Here is a 20,978-nt window from a genome sequence, read left to right as displayed (position 1 = left end):
AGGACCAGTATGTTTCTGTAGGCTACAGGACCAGTATGTCTCTGCAGGCTACAGGACCAGTATGTCTCTGCAGGCTACAGGACCAGTATGTTTCTGCAGTATGTTTCTGTAGGCTACAGGACCAGTATGTTTCTGTAGGCTACAGGACCAGTAATATTATATGCTGGATGAGGCATAGTGCTCCATCTCCTTGAGTGACCATCATGTCATTTTTATTTATTTATTTCACCTTTATTTAACCAGGTAGACCAGTTGAGAACAAGTTGTCATTTACAACTGCGACCTGGCCAAGATAAAGCAAAGCAGTATGACAACAACACAGAGTTACACATAAAACAAACGTACAGTCAATAACACAATAGAAAAACAAATAGAAAATAAAAAATAAAAAATGTCGTCATGAAATACACTACAGTGTGGCCTATTGAGAGGCTACTCATCATTAGTCATTGAACACTTCCTGCTTTCATCACCAATCAACCTCTTTTAGCACAAATATAATAATTCAGGAAACCTGAAGTCATGCTGAGAAAGTTGTCCATCGAGACAACATATAATTGCAATAGAAGGAGAGTTCAGATAGCCATCTAAATGGTCCCATCTTGTTATAAAGTGAAATATGTTCTGTCTTTTAGACATTCACTTCCTTGTAATCAGGGGAGAAGAAGGAAGTGACAGAGGATTTACTTTCGTTTTCTTACTATTTTAATTCCTACTTTTCTTCATGTCGGACTACTCGTTTGGTTGAATGCCGCAGGAGGACTCTGTTTGGGCATGCGCATTACCCTGTCAGCATGGCGTTGAGGAAGTTTTTTGCCAGAGGCACCTGAGCAGAAAATGTCACTTATTCAAACCACAACGGGAACGTTTTTACGGGATGCTAAGGTTCATATTTCATTGTTCGTAGTCGGATAGTGTCATTGTTCATGTTGTGTTTCGGTCAAAATAGTTATAAAACAGTTTCTAACTCAAAAGAACGTTAATTCTATCAGCTATCAAGGAATTTTGTCCAGGTGAGTTGAGAATCATTCGCACACACGCGGAATGTTGCCGTCCTTCACGGCTTTTCCGTAGTCTCGTCCGTTTTTTACCGGATTTAATAAGTGATTCTTCAGTTCCAGTTCGGTACCAGTCTAGTTTTATAAATGAATAACAACCTGTATGTAGTCGGCTGTGCATGTTAAACTAAACTGAAAGAACAGGAGCCGATGTAAAATGTGATCTGCGTGTCCTGCTTAGGTCACGTGTAGTTATTCTGTGTTATGAGAAAACAGTGAAAGACTTGAGACTTTTACACCGAAGTAAAGTTGGTTTTATATTTACACATTCATCAGACATTCGCCAAAAAGCCATTTTAGAAATGTAGGAATCAATAACTAATTCACCTTTTGTCACAGAATCATCAAGCTAGATATGATTTATTTTATAAATGTCTAGCTTACTTTTACAACTTTTTTTTTTGTTTTGAGTAGAAATTCCAGTTTTTGAATTGATAGAAATACATAGAATCTATAAAATGCCATTTTAAAGCGGTATAAATCAATAACTAATTCACCGTTTGTCACAGAGATGGTGCCATTCAGCTTCTCTGGGAATGACAACGAAGGACTTCAACAAAGGCAAAGTAGAAAACACTTGGAAGGGGCGTCTTTGCTGTTAAATTAGAGACGTTTAAATCATTGACTGTTGTGCCTTGTAACTACTTTAAAATGCAGAACTGCTGCACTAAAAATACAAACAATGATTTGGCATACAATTTAAGATGGTAAACATTGTACAACTTTATGTCAACATTATCTAACTTCATATATAAAACATTACAGTTTAAATTTACATTGCTTTTAAAGTTATTGCAAATAAATGCAAATTGTCACTTTTTTCTGAGACAATCACTGAATTAGTTATTGATTTCTTCATCTTTAATATTTGAGATTTTATGTATTTCTATCAAATCAAAACTGGAATTTTTCCTCAAAAACAAAGGTTGTAAAACTATGCTAGAAATGTATAGAATATATCATATCTAGCTTGATGTTTCTGTGACAAACGGTGAATTAGTTATTTATTTTATATTTTTAAATGGCCTTTGGCGAATGTCTGTTGAATGTCTGATGAACGTCTGATGAACGTCTGATTGTCAGAATGTCTGTTGAATGTCTGTTGAATGTCTGTTGAATGTCTGTTGAATGTCTGTTGAATGTCTGTTGAATGTCTGATGAATGTCTGATGAACGTCTGATGAATGTCTGATGAACGTCTGATGAACGTCTGATTGTCAGAATATCTGTTGAATGTCTGTTGAATGTCTGTTGAATGTCTGTTGAATGTCTGTTGAATGTCTGTTGAATGTCTGTTGAATGTCTGTTGAATATCTGTTGAATGTCTGTTGAATATCTGTTGAATGTCTGTTGAATGTCTGTTGAATATCTGTTGAATATCTGTTGAATGTCTGTTGAATGTCTGTTGAATATCTGTTGAATATCTGTTGAACGTCTGTTGAACGTCTGTTGAACGTCTGATTGTCAGAATGTATGAAATATAAAACCAACTTTACCTCGATGACATTTGCCTAGTTACTTATGTGGCTACTTGGATCAAAGCTATCAGGAGTCACACACACAGGCTGATGTATAAAATGAAACCCTTTTCCAGCATGCAATGTAGATTATAAAAAAAGATGATTCTCCTTTAGTGGGAATCATTTCCGTCATCCCTGTCAACAGGTATTATATCATTTCTGTACCTTCTGGGCAACCATTTTTAAATGCACCACTCAACTGATGTTAAACCTGCCTACAGTTAATTACAGATTGTAAAGCAGATCATGTGATGTAACCAAAGATGTTGTGTGTCCATTACTGGGCGTTCCACTTCCCCATACAAACTGCCGTCGTAGAGTTGAACGAACATGAGGACCAGGCCGTGTGTTTGTGTCCACCTGCACCAGACGCCATCAGGAAACGCAGGTGGAAATATCAAAACGGGAATAAACATCGGGTTGTTATTTTACCTGAAATACACAAGGTCCTCTACTCTGACAATTCATCCACAGATAAAAGGGTCAACCGTTTCTAGTAATCTCTCCTTCAGTCTTGTTCTGTGGAATTAGGGTCCCACAGTCAACCTCCAGGTGTACTGCGTAGGGTCCTACAGTCAACCTCCAGGTGTACTGGGTAGGGTCCTACAGTCAACCTCCAGGTGTACTGGGTAGGGTCCTACAGTCAACCTCCAGGTGTACTGGGTAGGGTCCTACAGTCAACCTCCAGGTGTACTGGGTAGGGTCCTACAGTCAACCTCCAGGTGTACTGGGTAGGGTCCTACAGTCCACCTCCAGGTGTACTGGGTAGGGTCCTTAGTCAACCTCCAGGTGTACTGGGTAGGGTCCTACAGTCCACCTCCAGGTGTACTGGGTAGGGTCCCTAGTCAACCTCCAGGTGTACTGGGTAGGGTCCTACAGTCCACCTCCAGGTGTACTGGGTAGGGTCCCTAGTCAACCTCCAGGTGTACTGGGTAGGGTCCTACAGTCAACCTCCAGGTGTACTGGGTAGGGTCCTACAGTCAACCTCCAGGTGTACTGGGTAGGGTCCTACAGTCAACCTCCAGGTGTACTGGGTAGGGTCCTTAGTCAACCTCCAGGTGTACTGGGTAGGGTCCTACAGTCAACCTCCAGGTGTACTGGGTAGGGTCCTACAGTCAACCTCCAGGTGTACTGGGTAGGGTCCTACAGTCAACCTCCAGGTGTACTGGGTAGGGTCCTTAGTCAACCTCCAGGTGTACTGGGTAGGGTCCTACAGTCAACCTCCAGGTGTACTCAACTCCTTTCACTCCTTCTATACTGCATGTATGTCAATTCTCTCAGGCTGCGGCAGCTATATGGTGTTTTCATCACGTATTATATTATCAATATGCTTTAATTGTTTCGCTTTGGTATTAATGATGATTGTTGTTTTTTGTTCTGGATAATGGAATTTCCCTCCTGGTCATATTCTTAATTTCACACAAACAAATTGTTGGTTTTTGTACAGTGTTTCAGAGCTGGTGGTAATAAGACAGGGTCTACAGTGTTTCAGAGCTAGTGGTAATAAGACAGGGTCTACAGTGTTTCAGAGCCAGTGGTAATAAGACAGGGTCTACAGTGTTTCAGAGCTAGTGGTAATAAGACAGGGTCTACAGTGTTTCAGAGCTAGTGGTAATAAGACAGGGTCTACAGTGTTTCAGAGCTAGTGGTAATAAGACAGGGTCTACAGTGTTTCAGAGCCAGTGGTAATAAGACAGGGTCTACAGTGTTTCAGAGCTAGTGGTAATAAGACATGGTCTACAGTGTTTCAGAGCTAGTGGTAATAAGACAGGGTGTACAGTGTTTCAGAGCTAGTGGTAATAAGACAGGGTGTACAGAGCTTGTGTTTCAGAGCTGGTGGTAATAAGACAGGGTCTACAGTGTTTCAGAGCTAGTGGTAATGAGACAGGGTGTACAGTGTTTCAGAGCTGGTGGTAATAAGACAGGGTGTACAGTGTTTCAGAGCTAGTGGTAATAAGACAGGGTCTACAGTGTTTCAGAGCTAGTGGTAATGAGACAGGGTGTACAGTGTTTCAGAGCTAGTGGTAATAAGACAGGGTCTACAGTGTTTCAGAGCCAGTGGTAATAAGACAGGGTCTCCAGTGTTTCAGAGCTAGTGGTAATAAGACAGGGTCTACCGTGTTTCAGAGCTAGTGGTAATAAGACAGGGTCTACCGTGTTTCAGAGCCAGTGGTAATAAGACAGGGTCTACCGTGTTTCAGAGCCAGTGGTAATAAGACAGGGTCTACAGTGTTTCAGAGCTAGTGGTAATAAGACAGGGTCTACAGTGTTTCAGAGCTAGTGGTAATAAGACAGGGTCTACAGTGTTTCAGAGCTAGTGGTAATAAGACAGGGTCTACAGAGCTTGTGTTTCAGAGATAGTGGTAATAAGCCTGGGTGTACAGTGTTTCAGAGCTAGTGGTAATAAGACAGGGTCTACAGTGTTTCAGAGCTAGTGGTAATAAGACCGGGTCTACAGTGTTTCAGAGCTAGTGGTAATAAGACAGGGTCTACAGTGTTTCAGAGCTAGTGGTAATAAGACAGGGTCTACAGTGTGTCGGAGCTAGTGGTAATAAGACTGGGTCTACAGTGTTTCGGAGCCAGTGGTAATTAAACAGGGTGTACAGTGTTTCAGAGCTAGTGGTAATAAGACCGGGTCTACAGTGTTTCAGAGCTAGTGGTAATAAGACAGGGTCTACAGTGTTTCAGAGCTAGTGGTAATAAGACAGGGTCTCCAGTGTTTCAGAGCTAGTGGTAATAAGACAGGGTCTACCGTGTTTCAGAGCTAGTGGTAATAAGACAGGGTCTACCGTGTTTCAGAGCTAGTGGTAATAAGACTGGGTCTACAGTGTTTCAGAGCTAGTGGTAATAAGACAGGGTCTACAGTGTTTCAGAGCTTGTGGTAATAAGACAGGGACTACAGTGTTTCAGAGCCAGTGGTAATAAGACAGGGTCTACAGTGTTTCAGAGCTAGTGGTAATAAGACAGGGACTACAGTGTAACAGAGCTAGTGGTAATAAGACAGGGTCTACAGTGTTTCAGAGCTGGTGTTTACATAATCATGTCATCTGTGTTTTCAGTGTTGACTGTGGAAGGTGAAAGTGAAAACAGCAATGATCTCAGCTACTGATCTGGAGCAGCTGGCTGAAATAGGTGAGACACACACACACACACACACACACACACACTATTTTAATAGGTGAGATTGTATGACTATTCATCCTATCCATGAAACACATGAAATGCACATGGTCTTTCTACCTTCTATTCCTCTAAAGCGTACTGGGTCAGTGGTGGTAGATGTTCTCTCTAAAGCGTACTGGGTCAGTGGTGGTAGATGTTCTCTCTAAAGCGTACTGGGTCAGTGGTGGTAGATGTTCTCTCTAAAGCGTACTGGGTCAGTGGTGGTAGATGTTCTCTCTAAAGCGTACTGGGTCAGTGGTGGTAGATGTTCTCTCTAAAGCGTACTGGGTCAGTGGTGGTAGATGTTCTCTCTAAAGCGTACTGGGTCAGTGGTGTTACAGGTAGATGTTCTCTCTAAAGCGTACTGGGTCAGTGGTGGTAGATGTTCTCTCTAAAGCGTACTGGGTCAGTGGTGGTAGATGTTCTCTCTAAAGCGTACTGGGTCAGTGGTGGTAGATGTTCTCTCTAAAGCGTACTGGGTCAGTGGTGGTAGATGTTCTCTCTAAAGCGTACTGGGTCAGTGGTGGTAGATGTTCTCTCTAAAGCGTACTGGGTCAGTGGTGGTAGATGTTCTCTCTAAAGCGTACTGGGTCAGTGGTGTTACAGGTAGATGTTCTCTCTAAAGCGTACTGGGTCAGTGGTGTTAGATGTTCTCTCTAAAGCGTACTGGGTCAGTGGTGTTAGAGGTAGATGTTCTCTCTAAAGCGTACTGGGTCAGTGGTGGTAGATGTTCTCTCTAAAGCGTACTGGGTCAGTGGTGTTACAGGTAGACGTTCTCTCTAAAGCGTACTGGGTCAGTGGTGGTAGATGTTCTCTCTAAAGCGTACTGGGTCAGTGGTGTTACAGGTAGATGTTCTCTCTAAAGCGTACTGGGTCAGTGGTGGTAGATGTTCTCTCTAAAGCGTACTGGGTCAGTGGTGTTACAGGTAGATGTTCTCTCTAAAGCGTACTGGGTCAGTGGTGGTAGATGTTCTCTCTAAAGCGTACTGGGTCAGTGGTGGTAGATGTTCTCTCTAAAGCGTACTGGGTCAGTGGTGGTAGATGTTCTCTCTAAAGCGTACTGGGTCAGTGGTGGTAGATGTTCTCTCTAAAGCGTACTGGGTCAGTGGTGGTAGATGTTCTCTCTAAAGCGTACTGGGTCAGTGGTGGTAGATGTTCTCTCTAAAGCGTACTGGGTCAGTGGTGTTACAGGTTGATGTTCTCTCTAAAGCGTACTGGGTCAGTGGTGTTAGATGTTCTCTCTAAAGCGTACTGGGTCAGTGGTGTTAGATGTTCTCTCTAAAGCGTACTGGGTCAGTGGTGGTAGATGTTCTCTCTAAAGCGTACTGGGTCAGTGGTGTTACAGGTAGATGTTCTCTCTAAAGCGTACTGGGTCAGTGGTGTTACAGGTAGATGTTCTCTCTAAAGCGTACTGGGTCAGTGGTGTTAGATGTTCTCTCTAAAGCGTACTGGGTCAGTGGTGGTAGATGTTCTCTCTAAAGCGTACTGGGTCAGTGGTGTTACAGGTAGACGTTCTCTCTAAAGCGTACTGGGTCAGTGGTGTTACAGGTAGATGTTCTCTCTAAAGCGTACTGGGTCAGTGGTGTTACAGGTAGATGTTCTCTCTAAAGCGTACTGGGTCAGTGGTGGTAGATGTTCTCTCTAAAGCGTACTGGGTCAGTGGTGGTAGATGTTCTCTCTAAAGCGTACTGGGTCAGTGGTGGTAGATGTTCTCTCTAAAGCGTACTGGGTCAGTGGTGTTAGAGGTAGATGTTCTCTCTAAAGCGTACTGGGTCAGTGGTGTTACAGGTAGATGTTCCCTCTAAAGCGTACTGGGTCAGTGGTGGTAGATGTTCTCTCTAAAGCGTACTGGGTCAGTGGTGTTACAGGTAGATGTTCTCTCTAAAGCGTACTGGGTCAGTGGTGGTAGATGTTCTCTCTAAAGCGTACTGGGTCAGTGGTGGTAGATGTTCTCTCTAAAGCGTACTGGGTCAGTGCTGTTACAGGTAGATGTTCTCTCTAAAGCGTACTGGGTCAGTGGTGGTAGATGTTCTCTCTAAAGCGTACTGGGTCAGTGGTGGTAGATGTTCTCTCTAAAGCGTACTGGGTCAGTGGTGGTAGATGTTCTCTCTAAAGCGTACTGGGTCAGTGGTGGTACAGGTAGATGTTCTCTCTAAAGCGTACTGGGTCAGTGGTGTTACTGGTAGATGTTCTCTCTAAAGCGTACTGGGTCAGTGGTGTTACAGGTAGAAGTTCCCTCTAAAGCGTACTGGGTCAGTGGTGGTAGATGTTCTCTCTAAAGCGTACTGGGTCAGTGGTGTTACAGGTAGATGTTCTCTCTAAAGCGTACTGGGTCAGTGGTGGTAGATGTTCTCTCTAAAGCGTACTGGGTCAGTGGTGGTAGATGTTCTCTCTAAAGCGTACTGGGTCAGTGCTGTTACAGGTAGATGTTCTCTCTAAAGCGTACTGGGTCAGTGGTGGTAGATGTTCTCTCTAAAGCGTACTGGGTCAGTGGTGGTAGATGTTCTCTCTAAAGCGTACTGGGTCAGTGGTGTTACAGGTAGACGTTCTCTCTAAAGCGTACTGGGTCAGTGGTGGTACAGGTAGATGTTCTCTCTAAAGCGTACTGGGTCAGTGGTGGTAGATGTTCTCTCTAAAGCGTACTGGGTCAGTGGTGGTAGATGTTCTCTCTAAAGCGTACTGGGTCAGTGGTGTTACAGGTAGATGTTCTCTCTAAAGCGTACTGGGTCAGTGGTGGTAGATGTTCTCTCTAAAGCGTACTGGGTCAGTGGTGTTACAGGTAGATGGTCTCTCTAAAGCGTACTGGGTCAGTGCTGTTACAGGTAGATGTTCTCTCTAAAGCGTACTGGGTCAGTGGTGTTACAGGTAGATGTTCTCTCTAAAGCGTACTGGGTCAGTGGTGTTAGATGTTCTCTCTAAAGCGTACTGGGTCAGTGGTGTTAGATGTTCTCTCTAAAGCGTACTGGGTCAGTGGTGTTACAGGTAGATGTTCTCTCTAAAGCGTACTGGGTCAGTGGTGGTAGATGTTCTCTCTAAAGCGTACTGGGTCAGTGGTGTTAGATGTTCTCTCTAAAGCGTACTGGGTCAGTGGTGGTAGATGTTCTCTCTAAAGCGTACTGGGTCAGTGGTGTTACAGGTAGATGTTCTCTCTAAAGCGTACTGGGTCAGTGGTGGTAGATGTTCTCTCTAAAGCGTACTGGGTCAGTGGTGTTACAGGTAGATGTTCTCTCTAAAGCGTACTGGGTCAGTGGTGGTAGATGTTCTCTCTAAAGCGTACTGGGTCAGTGGTGTTACAGGTAGATGTTCTCTCTAAAGCGTACTGGGTCAGTGGTGGTAGATGTTCTCTCTAAAGCGTACTGGGTCAGTGGTGTTAGATGTTCTCTCTAAAGCGTACTGGGTCAGTGGTGTTACAGGTAGATGTTCTCTCTAAAGCGTACTGGGTCAGTGGTGTTACAGGTAGATGTTCTCTCTAAAGCGTACTGGGTCAGTGGTGGTAGATGTTCTCTCTAAAGCGTACTGGGTCAGTGGTGGTAGATGTTCTCTCTAAAGCGTACTGGGTCAGTGGTGTTACAGGTAGATGTTCTCTCTAAAGCGTACTGGGTCAGTGGTGGTAGATGTTCTCTCTAAAGCGTACTGGGTCAGTGATGGTAGATGTTCTCTCTAAAGCGTACTGGGTCAGTGGTGGTAGATGTTCTCTCTAAAGCGTACTGGGTCAGTGGTGGTAGATGTTCTCTCTAAAGCGTACTGGGTCAGTGGTGGTAGATGTTCTCTCTAAAGCGTACTGGGTCAGTGGTGATAGATGTTCTCTCTAAAGCGTACTGGGTCAGTGGTGGTAGATGTTCTCTCTAAAGCGTACTGGGTCAGTGGTGTTACAGGTAGATGTTCTCTCTAAAGCGTACTGGGTCAGTGGTGTTACAGGTAGATGTTCTCTCTAAAGCGTACTGGGTCAGTGGTGGTAGATGTTCTCTCTAAAGCGTACTGGGTCAGTGGTGGTAGATGTTCTCTCTAAAGCGTACTGGGTCAGTGGTGTTACAGGTAGATGTTCTCTCTAAAGCGTACTGGGTCAGTGGTGTTACAGGTAGATGTTCTCTCTAAAGCGTACTGGGTCAGTGGTGGTAGATGTTCTCTCTAAAGCGTACTGGGTCAGTGGTGTTACAGGTAGATGATCTCTCTAAAGCGTACTGGGTCAGTGGTGTTACAGGTAGATGTTCTCTCTAAAGCGTACTGGGTCAGTGGTGGTAGATGTTCTCTCTAAAGCGTACTGGGTCAGTGGTGGTAGATGTTCACTCTAAAGCGTACTGGGTCAGTGGTGTTACAGGTAGATGTTCTCTCTAAAGCGTACTGGGTCAGTGGTGGTAGATGTTCTCTCTAAAGCGTACTGGGTCAGTGGTGGTAGATGTTCTCTCTAAAGCGTACTGGGTCAGTGGTGTTACAGGTAGATGTTCTCTCTAAAGCGTACTGGGTCAGTGGTGGTAGATGTTCTCTCTAAAGCGTACTGGGTCAGTGGTGGTAGATGTTCTCTCTAAAGCGTACTGGGTCAGTGGTGTTACAGGTAGATGTTCTCTCTAAAGCGTACTGGGTCAGTGGTGTTACAGGTAGATGTTCTCTCTAAAGCGTACTGGGTCAGTGGTGTTAGATGTTCTCTCTAAAGCGTACTGGGTCAGTGGTGTTACAGGTAGATGTTCTCTCTAAAGCGTACTGGGTCAGTGGTGGTAGATGTTCTCTCTAAAGCGTACTGGGTCAGTGGTGGTAGATGTTCTCTCTAAAGCGATACTGGGTCAGTGGTGTTAGATGTTCTCTCTAAAGCGTACTGGGTCAGTGGTGGTAGATGTTCTCTCTAAAGCGTACTGGGTCAGTGGTGTTATAGGTAGATGTTCTCTCTAAAGCGTACTGGGTCAGTGGTGGTAGATGTTCTCTCTAAAGCGTACTGGGTCAGTGGTGGTAGATGTTCTCTCTAAAGCGTACTGGGTCAGTGGTGTTACAGGTAGATGTTCTCTCTAAAGCCTACTGGGTCAGTGGTGTTATAGGTAGATGTTCTCTCTAAAGCGTACTGGGTCAGTGCTGTTACAGGTAGATGTTCTCTCTAAAGCGTACTGGGTCAGTGGTGGTAGATGTTCTCTCTAAAGCGTACTGGGTCAGTGGTGGTAGATGTTCTCTCTAAAGCGTACTGGGTCAGTGGTGTTACAGGTAGATGTTCTCTCTAAAGCGTACTGGGTCAGTGGTGTTACAGGTAGATGTTCTCTCTAAAGCGTACTGGGTCAGTGGTGGTAGATGTTCTCTCTAAAGCGTACTGGGTCAGTGGTGTTAGATGTTCTCTCTAAAGCGTACTGGGTCAGTGGTGTTACAGGTAGATGTTCTCTCTAAAGCGTACTGGGTCAGTGGTGGTAGATGTTCTCTCTAAAGCGTACTGGGTCAGTGGTGGTAGATGTTCACTCTAAAGCGTACTGGGTCAGTGGTGTTACAGGTAGATGTTCTCTCTAAAGCGTACTGGGTCAGTGGTGGTAGATGTTCTCTCTAAAGCGTACTGGGTCAGTGGTGGTAGATGTTCTCTCTAAAGCGTACTGGGTCAGTGGTGTTACAGGTAGATGTTCTCTCTAAAGCGTACTGGGTCAGTGGTGGTAGATGTTCTCTCTAAAGCGTACTGGGTCAGTGGTGGTAGATGTTCTCTCTAAAGCGTACTGGGTCAGTGGTGTTACAGGTAGATGTTCTCTCTAAAGCGTACTGGGTCAGTGGTGTTACAGGTAGATGTTCTCTCTAAAGCGTACTGGGTCAGTGGTGTTAGATGTTCTCTCTAAAGCGTACTGGGTCAGTGGTGTTACAGGTAGATGTTCTCTCTAAAGCGTACTGGGTCAGTGGTGGTAGATGTTCTCTCTAAAGCGTACTGGGTCAGTGGTGGTAGATGTTCTCTCTAAAGCGATACTGGGTCAGTGGTGTTAGATGTTCTCTCTAAAGCGTACTGGGTCAGTGGTGGTAGATGTTCTCTCTAAAGCGTACTGGGTCAGTGGTGTTATAGGTAGATGTTCTCTCTAAAGCGTACTGGGTCAGTGGTGGTAGATGTTCTCTCTAAAGCGTACTGGGTCAGTGGTGGTAGATGTTCTCTCTAAAGCGTACTGGGTCAGTGGTGTTACAGGTAGATGTTCTCTCTAAAGCCTACTGGGTCAGTGGTGTTATAGGTAGATGTTCTCTCTAAAGCGTACTGGGTCAGTGCTGTTACAGGTAGATGTTCTCTCTAAAGCGTACTGGGTCAGTGGTGGTAGATGTTCTCTCTAAAGCGTACTGGGTCAGTGGTGGTAGATGTTCTCTCTAAAGCGTACTGGGTCAGTGGTGTTACAGGTAGATGTTCTCTCTAAAGCGTACTGGGTCAGTGGTGTTACAGGTAGATGTTCTCTCTAAAGCGTACTGGGTCAGTGGTGGTAGATGTTCTCTCTAAAGCGTACTGGGTCAGTGGTGTTAGATGTTCTCTCTAAAGCGTACTGGGTCAGTGGTGTTACAGGTAGATGTTCTCTCTAAAGCGTACTGGGTCAGTGGTGTTACAGGTAGATGTTCTCTCTCTAAAGCGTACTGGGTCAGTGGTGTTAGATGTTCTCTCAAGCGTACTGGGTCAGTGGTGTTAGATGTTCTCTCTAAAGCGTACTGGGTCAGTGGTGGTAGATGTTCTCTCTAAAGCGTACTGGGTCAGTGGTGGTAGATGTTCTCTCAAGCGTACTGGGTCAGTGGTGTTAGATGTTCTCTCTAAAGCGTACTGGGTCAGTGGTGGTAGATGTTCTCTCTAAAGCGTACTGGGTCAGTGGTGTTAGATGTTCTCTCTAAAGCGTACTGGGTCAGTGGTGTTACAGGTAGATGTTCTCTCTAAAGCGTACTGGGTCAGTGGTGTTACAGGTAGATGTTCTCTCTAAAGCGTACTGGGTCAGTGGTGTTACAGGTAGATGTTCTCTCTAAAGCGTACTGGGTCAGGGGTGTTACAGGTAGATGTTCTCTCTAAAGCGTACTGGGTCAGTGGTGTTACTGGTAGATGTTCTCTCTAAAGCGTACTGGGTCAGTGGTGGTAGATGTTCTCTCTAAAGCGTACTGGGTCAGTGGTGGTAGATGTTCTCTCTAAAGCGTACTGGGTCAGTGGTGGTAGATGTTCTCTCTAAAGCGTACTGGGTCAGTGGTGTTAGATGTTCTCTCTAAAGCGTACTGGGTCAGTGGTGTTACAGGTAGATGTTCTCTCTAAAGCGTACTGGGTCAGTGGTGGTAGATGTTCTCTCTAAAGCGTACTGGGTCAGTGGTGGTAGATGTTCTCTCTAAAGCGTACTGGGTCAGTGGTGTTACAGGTAGATGTTCTCTCTAAAGCGTACTGGGTCAGTGGTGGTAGATGTTCTCTCTAAAGCGTACTGGGTCAGTGGTGGTAGATGTTCTCTCTAAAGCGTACTGGGTCAGTGGTGGTAGATGTTCTCTCTAAAGCGTACTGGGTCAGTGGTGTTACAGGTAGATGTTCTCTCTAAAGCGTACTGGGTCAGTGGTGATAGATGTTCTCTCTAAAGCGTACTGGGTCAGTGGTGCTAGATGTTCTCTCTAAAGCGTACTGGGTCAGTGGTGCTAGATGTTCTCTCTAAAGCGTACTGGGTCAGTGGTGGTAGATGTTCTCTCTAAAGCGTACTGGGTCAGTGGTGGTAGATGTTCTCTCTAAAGCGTACTGGGTCAGTGGTGTTACAGGTAGATGTTCTCTCTAAAGCGTACTGGGTCAGTGGTGGTAGATGTTCTCTCTAAAGCGTACTGGGTCAGTGGTGTTCTCTCTAAAGCGTGCTGGGTCAGTGGTGTTCTCTCTAAAGCGTACTGGGTCAGTGGTGTTAGATGTTCTCTCTAAAGCGTACTGGGTCAGTGGTGTTAGATGTTCTCTCTAAAGCGTACTGGGTCAGTGGTGTTACAGGTAGATGTTCTCTCTAAAGCGTACTGGGTCAGTGGTGGTAGATGTTCTCTCTAAAGCGTACTGGGTCAGTGGTGTTAGATGTTCTCTCTAAAGCGTACTGGGTCAGTGGTGGTAGATGTTCTCTCTAAAGCGTACTGGGTCAGTGGTGTTACAGGTAGATGTTCTCTCTAAAGCGTACTGGGTCAGTGGTGGTAGATGTTCTCTCTAAAGCGTACTGGGTCAGTGGTGGTAGATGTTCTCTCTAAAGCGTACTGGGTCAGTGGTGGTAGATGTTCTCTCTAAAGCGTACTGGGTCAGTGGTGTTACAGGTAGATGTTCTCTCTAAAGCGTACTGGGTCAGTGGTGGTAGATGTTCTCTCTAAAGCGTACTGGGTCAGTGGTGGTAGATGTTCTCTCTAAAGCGTACTGGGTCAGTGGTGTTACAGGTAGATGTTCTCTCTAAAGCGTACTGGGTCAGTGGTGGTAGATGTTCTCTCTAAAGCGTACTGGGTCAGTGGTGTTACAGGTAGATGTTCTCTCTAAAGCGTACTGGGTCAGTGGTGGTAGATGTTCTCTCTAAAGCGTACTGGGTCAGTGGTGGTAGATGTTCTCTCTAAAGCGTACTGGGTCAGTGGTGGTAGATGTTCTCTCTAAAGCGTACTGGGTCAGTGGTGTTACAGGTAGATGTTCTCTCTAAAGCGTACTGGGTCAGTGGTGGTAGATGTTCTCTCTAAAGTGTACTGGGTCAGTGGTGTTAGATGTTCTCTCTAAAGCGTACTGGGTCAGTGGTGTTACAGGTAGATGTTCTCTCTAAAGCGTACTGGGTCAGTGGTGTTACAGGTAGATGTTCTCTCTAAAGCGTACTGGGTCAGTGGTGGTAGATGTTCTCTCTAAAGCGTACTGGGTCAGTGGTGGTAGATGTTCTCTCTAAAGCGTACTGGGTCAGTGGTGTTACAGGTAGATGTTCTCTCTAAAGCGTACTGGGTCAGTGGTGGTAGATGTTCTCTCTAAAGCGTACTGGGTCAGTGATGGTAGATGTTCTCTCTAAAGCGTACTGGGTCAGTGGTGGTAGATGTTCTCTCTAAAGCGTACTGGGTCAGTGGTGGTAGATGTTCTCTCTAAAGCGTACTGGGTCAGTGGTGGTAGATGTTCTCTCTAAAGCGTACTGGGTCAGTGGTGGTAGATGTTCTCTCTAAAGCGTACTGGGTCAGTGGTGGTAGATGTTCTCTCTAAAGCGTACTGGGTCAGTGGTGTTACAGGTAGATGTTCTCTCTAAAGCGTACTGGGTCAGTGGTGATAGATGTTCTCTCTAAAGCGTACTGGGTCAGTGGTGGTAGATGTTCTCTCTAAAGCGTACTGGGTCAGTGGTGTTACAGGTAGATGTTCTCTCTAAAGCGTACTGGGTCAGTGGTGTTACAGGTAGATGTTCTCTCTAAAGCGTACTGGGTCAGTGGTGGTAGATGTTCTCTCTAAAGCGTACTGGGTCAGTGGTGGTAGATGTTCTCTCTAAAGCGTACTGGGTCAGTGGTGTTACAGGTAGATGTTCTCTCTAAAGCGTACTGGGTCAGTGGTGTTAGATGGTCTCTCTAAAGCGTACTGGGTCAGTGCTGTTAGATGTTCTCTCTAAAGCGTACTGGGTCAGTGGTGTTACAGGTAGATGTTCTCTCTAAAGCGTACTGGGTCAGTGGTGTTCTCTCTAAAGCGTACTGGGTCAGTGGTGTTACAGGTAGATGTTCTCTCTAAAGCGTACTGGGTCAGTGGTGTTACAGGTAGATGTTCTCTCTAAAGCGTACTGGGTCAGTGGTGGTAGATGTTCTCTCTAAAGCGTACTGGGTCAGTGGTGTTACAGGTAGATGTTCTCTCTAAAGCGTACTGGGTCAGTGGTGTTACAGGTAGATGTTGTCTCTAAAGCGTACTGGGTCAGTGGTGGTAGATGTTCTCTCTAAAGCGTACTGGGTCAGTGGTGGTAGATGTTCTCTCTAAAGCGTACTGGGTCAGTGGTGTTACAGGTAGATGTTCTCTCTAAAGCGTACTGGGTCAGTGGTGTTAGATGGTCTCTCTAAAGCGTACTGGGTCAGTGGTGTTACAGGTAGATGTTCTCTCTAAAGCGTACTGGGTCAGTGGTGGTAGATGTTCTCTCTAAAGCGTACTGGGTCAGTGGTGTTACAGGTAGATGTTCTCTCTAAAGCGTACTGGGTCAGTGGTGATAGATGTTCTCTCTAAAGCGTACTGGGTCAGTGGTGTTACAGGTTGATGTTCTCTCTAAAGCGTACTGGGTCAGTGGTGGTAGATGTTCTCTCTAAAGCGTACTGGGTCAGTGGTGTTACAGGTAGATGTTCTCTCTAAAGCGTACTGGGTCAGTGGTGTTAGATGTTCTCTCTAAAGCGTACTGGGTCAGTGGTGGTAGATGTTCTCTCTAAAGCGTACTGGGTCAGTGGTGTTAGATGTTCTCTCTAAAGCGTACTGGGTCAGTGGTGGTAGATGTTCTCTCTAAAGCGTACTGGGTCAGTGGTGTTACAGGTAGATGTTCTCTCTAAGGCGTACTGGGTCAGTGGTGTTAGATGTTCTCTCTAAAGCGTACTGGGTCAGTGGTGTTACAGGTAGATGTTCTCTCTAAAGCGTACTGGGTCAGTGGTGGTAGATGTTCTCTCTAAAGCGTACTGGGTCAGTGGTGGTAGATGTTCTCTCTAAAGCGTGCTGGGTCAGTGGTGTTACAGGTAGATGTTCTCTCTAAAGCGTACTGGGTCAGTGGTGGTAGATGTTCTCTCTAAAGCGTACTGGGTCAGTGGTGGTAGATGTTCTCTCTAAAGCGTACTGGGTCAGTGGTGGTAGATGTTCTCTCTAAAGCGTACTGGGTCAGTGGTGTTAGACGTTCTCTCTAAAGCGTACTGGGTCAGTGGTGTTACAGGTAGATGTTCTCTCTAAAGCGTACTGGGTCAGTGGTGGTAGATGTTCTCTCTAAAGCGTACTGGGTCAGTGGTGTTAGATGTTCTCTCTAAAGCGTACTGGGTCAGTGGTGGTAGATGTTCTCTCTAAAGCGTACTGGGTCAGTGGTGTTACAGGTAGATGTTCTCTCTAAAGCGTACTGGGTCAGTGGTGGTAGATGTTCTCTCTAAAGCGTACTGGGTCAGTGGTGTTAGATGTTCTCTCTAAAGCGTACTGGGTCAGTGGTGGTAGATGTTCTCTCTAAAGCGTACTGGGTCAGTGGTGTTAGATGTTCTCTCTAAAGCGTACTGGGTCAGTGGTGGTAGATGTTCTCTCTAAAGCGTACTGGGTCAGTGGTGTTACAGGTAGATGTTCTCTCTAAAGCGTACTGGGTCAGTGGTGTTACAGGTAGATGTTCTCTCTAAAGCGTACTGGGTCAGTGGTGTTAGAGGTAGATGTTCTCTCTAAAGCGTACTGGGTCAGTGGTGTTAGATGTTCTCTCTAAAGCGTACTGGGTCAGTGGTGGTAGATGTTCTCTCTAAAGCGTACTGGGTCAGTGGTGTTACAGGTAGATGTTCTCTCTAAAGCGTACTGGGTCAGTGGTGGTAGATGTTCTCTCTAAAGCGTACTGGGTCAGTGGTGGTAGATGTTCTCTCTAAAGCGTACTGGGTCAGTGGTGGTACAGGTAGATGTTCTCTCTAAAGCGTACTGGGTCAGTGGTGGTAGATGTTCTCTCTAAAGCGTACTGGGTCAGTGGTGGTAGATGTTCTCTCTAAAGCGTACTGGGTCAGTGGTGTTACAGGTAAATGTTCTCTCTAAAGCGTACTGGGTCAGTGGTGGTAGATGTTCTCTCTAAAGCGTACTGGGTCAGTGGTGTTAGATGTTCTCTCTAAAGCGTACTGGGTCAGTGGTGGTAGATGTTCTCTCTAAAGCGTACTGGGTCAGTGGTGTTACAGGTAGATGTTCTCTCTAAAGCGTACTGGGTCAGTGGTGTTAGATGTTCTCTCTAAAGCGTACTGGGTCAGTGGTGGTAGATGTTCTCTCTAAAGCGTACTGGGTCAGTGGTGTTACAGGTAGATGTTCTCTCTAAAGCGTACTGGGTCAGTGGTGTTACAGGTAGATGTTCTCTCTAAAGCGTACTGGGTCAGTGGTGTTCTCTCTAAAGCGTACTGGGTCAGTGGTGTTACAGGTAGACGTTCTCTCTAAAGCGTACTGGGTCAGTGGTGGTAGATGTTCTCTCTAAAGCGTACTGGGTCAGTGGTGGTAGATGTTCTCTCTAAAGCGTACTGGGTCAGTGGTGTTACAGGTAGATGTTCTCTCTAAAGCGTACTGGGTCAGTGGTGTTACAGGTAGATGTTCTCTCTAAAGCGTACTGGGTCAGTGGTGGTAGATGTTCTCTCTAAAGCGTACTGGGTCAGTGGTGGTAGATGTTCTCTCTAAAGCGTACTGGGTCAGTGGTGGTAGATGTTCTCTCTAAAGCGTACTGGGTCAGTGCTGTTACAGGTAGATGTTCTCTCTAAAGTGTACTGGGTCAGTGGTGGTAGATGTTCTCTCTAAAGCGTACTGGGTCAGTGGTGGTAGATGTTCTCTCTAAAGCGTACTGGGTCAGTGGTGGTAGATGTTCTCTCTAAAGCGTACTGGGTCAGTGGTGGTAGATGTTCTCTCTAAAGCGTACTGGGTCAGTGGTGTTAGATGTTCTCTCTAAAGCGTACTGGGTCAGTGGTGTTACAGGTAGATGTTCTCTCTAAAGCGTACTGGGTCAGTGGTGGTAGATGTTCTCTCTAAAGCGTACTGGGTCAGTGGTGGTAGATGTTCTCTCTAAAGCGTACTGGGTCAGTGGTGTTACAGGTAGATGTTCTCTCTAAAGCGTACTGGGTCAGTGGTGGTAGATGTTCTCTCTAAAGCGTACTGGGTCAGTGGTGTTACAGGTTGATGTTCTCTCTAAAGCGTCCTGGGTCAGTGGTGTTAGATGTTCTCTCTAAAGCGTACTGGGTCAGTGGTGTTACAGGTAGATGTTCTCTCTAAAGCGTACTGGGTCAGTGGTGTTACAGGTAGATGTTCTCTCTAAAGCGTACTGGGTCAGTGGTGGTAGATGTTCTCTCTAAAGCGTACTGGGTCAGTGGTGGTAGATGTTGTCTCTAAAGCGTACTGGGTCAGTGGTGGTAGATGTTCTCTCTAAAGCGTACTGGGTCAGTGGTGTTACAGGTAGATGTTCTCTCTAAAGCCTACTGGGTCAGTGGTGTTAGATGTTCTCTCTAATGCGTACTGGGTCAGTGGTGGTAGATGTTCTCTCTAAAGCGTACTGGGTCAGTGGTGGTAGATGTTCTCTCTAAAGCGTACTGGGTCAGTGGTGGTAGATGTTCTCTCTAAAGCGTACTGGGTCAGTGCTGTTACAGGTAGATGTTCTCTCTAAAGTGTACTGGGTCAGTGGTGGTAGATGTTCTCTCTAAAGCGTACTGGGTCAGTGGTGGTAGATGTTCTCTCTAAAGCGTACTGGGTCAGTGGTGGTAGATGTTCTCTCTAAAGCGTACTGGGTCAGTGGTGGTAGATGTTCTCTCTAAAGCGTACTGGGTCAGTGGTGTTAGATGTTCTCTCTAAAGCGTACTGGGTCAGTGGTGTTACAGGTAGATGTTCTCTCTAAAGCGTACTGGGTCAGTGGTGGTAGATGTTCTCTCTAAAGCGTACTGGGTCAGTGGTGGTAGATGTTCTCTCTAAAGCGTACTGGGTCAGTGGTGTTACAGGTAGATGTTCTCTCTAAAGCGTACTGGGTCAGTGGTGGTAGATGTTCTCTCTAAAGCGTACTGGGTCAGTGGTGTTACAGGTTGATGTTCTCTCTAAAGCGTACTGGGTCAGTGGTGTTAGATGTTCTCTCTAAAGCGTACTGGGTCAGTGGTGTTACAGGTAGATGTTCTCTCTAAAGCGTACTGGGTCAGTGGTGTTACAGGTAGATGTTCTCTCTAAAGCGTACTGGGTCAGTGGTGGTAGATGTTCTCTCTAAAGCGTACTGGGTCAGTGGTGGTAGATGTTCTCTCTAAAGCGTACTGGGTCAGTGGTGGTAGATGTTCTCTCTAAAGCGTACTGGGTCAGTGGTGTTACAGGTAGATGTTCTCTCTAAAGCCTACTGGGTCAGTGGTGTTAGATGTTCTCTCTAAAGCGTACTGGGTCAGTGGTGGTAGATGTTCTCTCTAAAGCGTACTGGGTCAGTGGTGTTACAGGTAGATGGTCTCTCTAAAGCGTACTGGGTCAGTGGTGGTAGATGTTCTCTCTAAAGCGTACTGGGTCAGTGCTGTTACAGGTAGATGTTCTCTCTAAAGCGTACTGGGTCAGTGGTGGTAGATGTTCTCTCTAAAGCGTACTGGGTCAGTGGTGGTAGATGTTCTCTCTAAAGCGTACTGGGTCAGTGGTGTTACAGGTAGATGTTCTCTCTAAAGCGTACTGGGTCAGTGGTGTTAGATGGTCTCTCTAAAGCGTACTGGGTCAGTGGTGGTAGATGTTCTCTCTAAAGCGTACTGGGTCAGTGGTGATAGATGTTCTCTCTAAAGCGTACTGGGTCAGTGGTGGTAGATGTTCTCTCTAAAGCGTACTGGGTCAGTGGTGGTAGATGTTCTCTCTAAAGCGTACTGGGTCAGTGGTGGTAGATGTTCTCTCTAAAGCGTACTGGGTCAGTGGTGGTAGATGTTCTCTCTAAAGCGTACTGGGTCAGTGGTGGTAGATGTTCTCTCTAAAGCGTACTGGGTCAGTGGTGGTAGATGTTCTCTCTAAAGCGTACTGGGTCAGTGGTGTTAGATGTTCTCTCTAAAGCGTACTGGGTCAGTGGTGTTACAGGTAGATGTTCTCTCTAAAGCGTACTGGGTCAGTGGTGGTAGATGTTCTCTCTAAAGCGTACTGGGTCAGTGCTGTTACAGGTAGATGTTCTCTCTAAAGCGTACTGGGTCAGTGGTGGTAGATGTTCTCTCTAAAGCGTACTGGGTCAGTGGTGGTAGATGTTCTCTCTAAAGCGTACTGGGTCAGTGGTGTTAGATGTTCTCTCTAAAGCATACTGGGTCAGTGGTGGTAGATGTTCTCTCTAAAGCGTACTGGGTCAGTGGTGTTAGAGGTAGATGTTCTCTCTAAAGCGTACTGGGTCAGTGGTGTTACAGGTAGATGTTCTCTCTAAAGCGTACTGGGTCAGTGGTGTTACAGGTAGATGTTCTCTCTAAAGCCTACTGGGTCAGTGGTGTTAGATGTTCTCTCTAAAGCGTACTGGGTCAGTGGTGGTAGATGTTCTCTCTAAAGCGTACTGGGTCAGTGGTGTTACAGGTAGATGTTCTCTCTAAAGCGTACTGGGTCAGTGGTGGTAGAGGTTGATGTTCTCTCTAAAGCGTACTGGGTCAGTGCTGTTACAGGTAGATGTTCTCTCTAAAGCGTACTGGGTCAGTGGTGG

At 45.8% G+C, this 20,978-nt stretch overlaps 1 protein-coding gene across 1 annotated transcript in view; it reads left to right on the top strand.

Moving 5' to 3' along the window:
• The first annotated feature begins 696 nt into the window (after positions 1-696).
• LOC129864885 (rho GTPase-activating protein 8-like) overlaps positions 697-20,978 on the top strand; it is an 81,173-nt gene continuing 60,891 nt past the window's right edge. The window contains exons 1-2 of the mRNA XM_055937187.1: positions 697-1,013; positions 5,637-5,709. Coding sequence (XP_055793162.1) covers positions 5,670-5,709 — 40 coding nt within the window. The 5' untranslated portion in view covers positions 697-1,013; positions 5,637-5,669. The remainder of the gene's footprint in view (positions 1,014-5,636; positions 5,710-20,978) is intronic.

This window comes from Salvelinus fontinalis, chromosome 11, assembly GCF_029448725.1.
Source record: "Salvelinus fontinalis isolate EN_2023a chromosome 11, ASM2944872v1, whole genome shotgun sequence".
Classification (NCBI taxonomy): domain Eukaryota; kingdom Metazoa; phylum Chordata; class Actinopteri; order Salmoniformes; family Salmonidae; genus Salvelinus; species Salvelinus fontinalis.
Note: the sequence above shows the minus strand (reverse complement) of the source record. Positions and strands in the feature narration are given on the sequence as shown.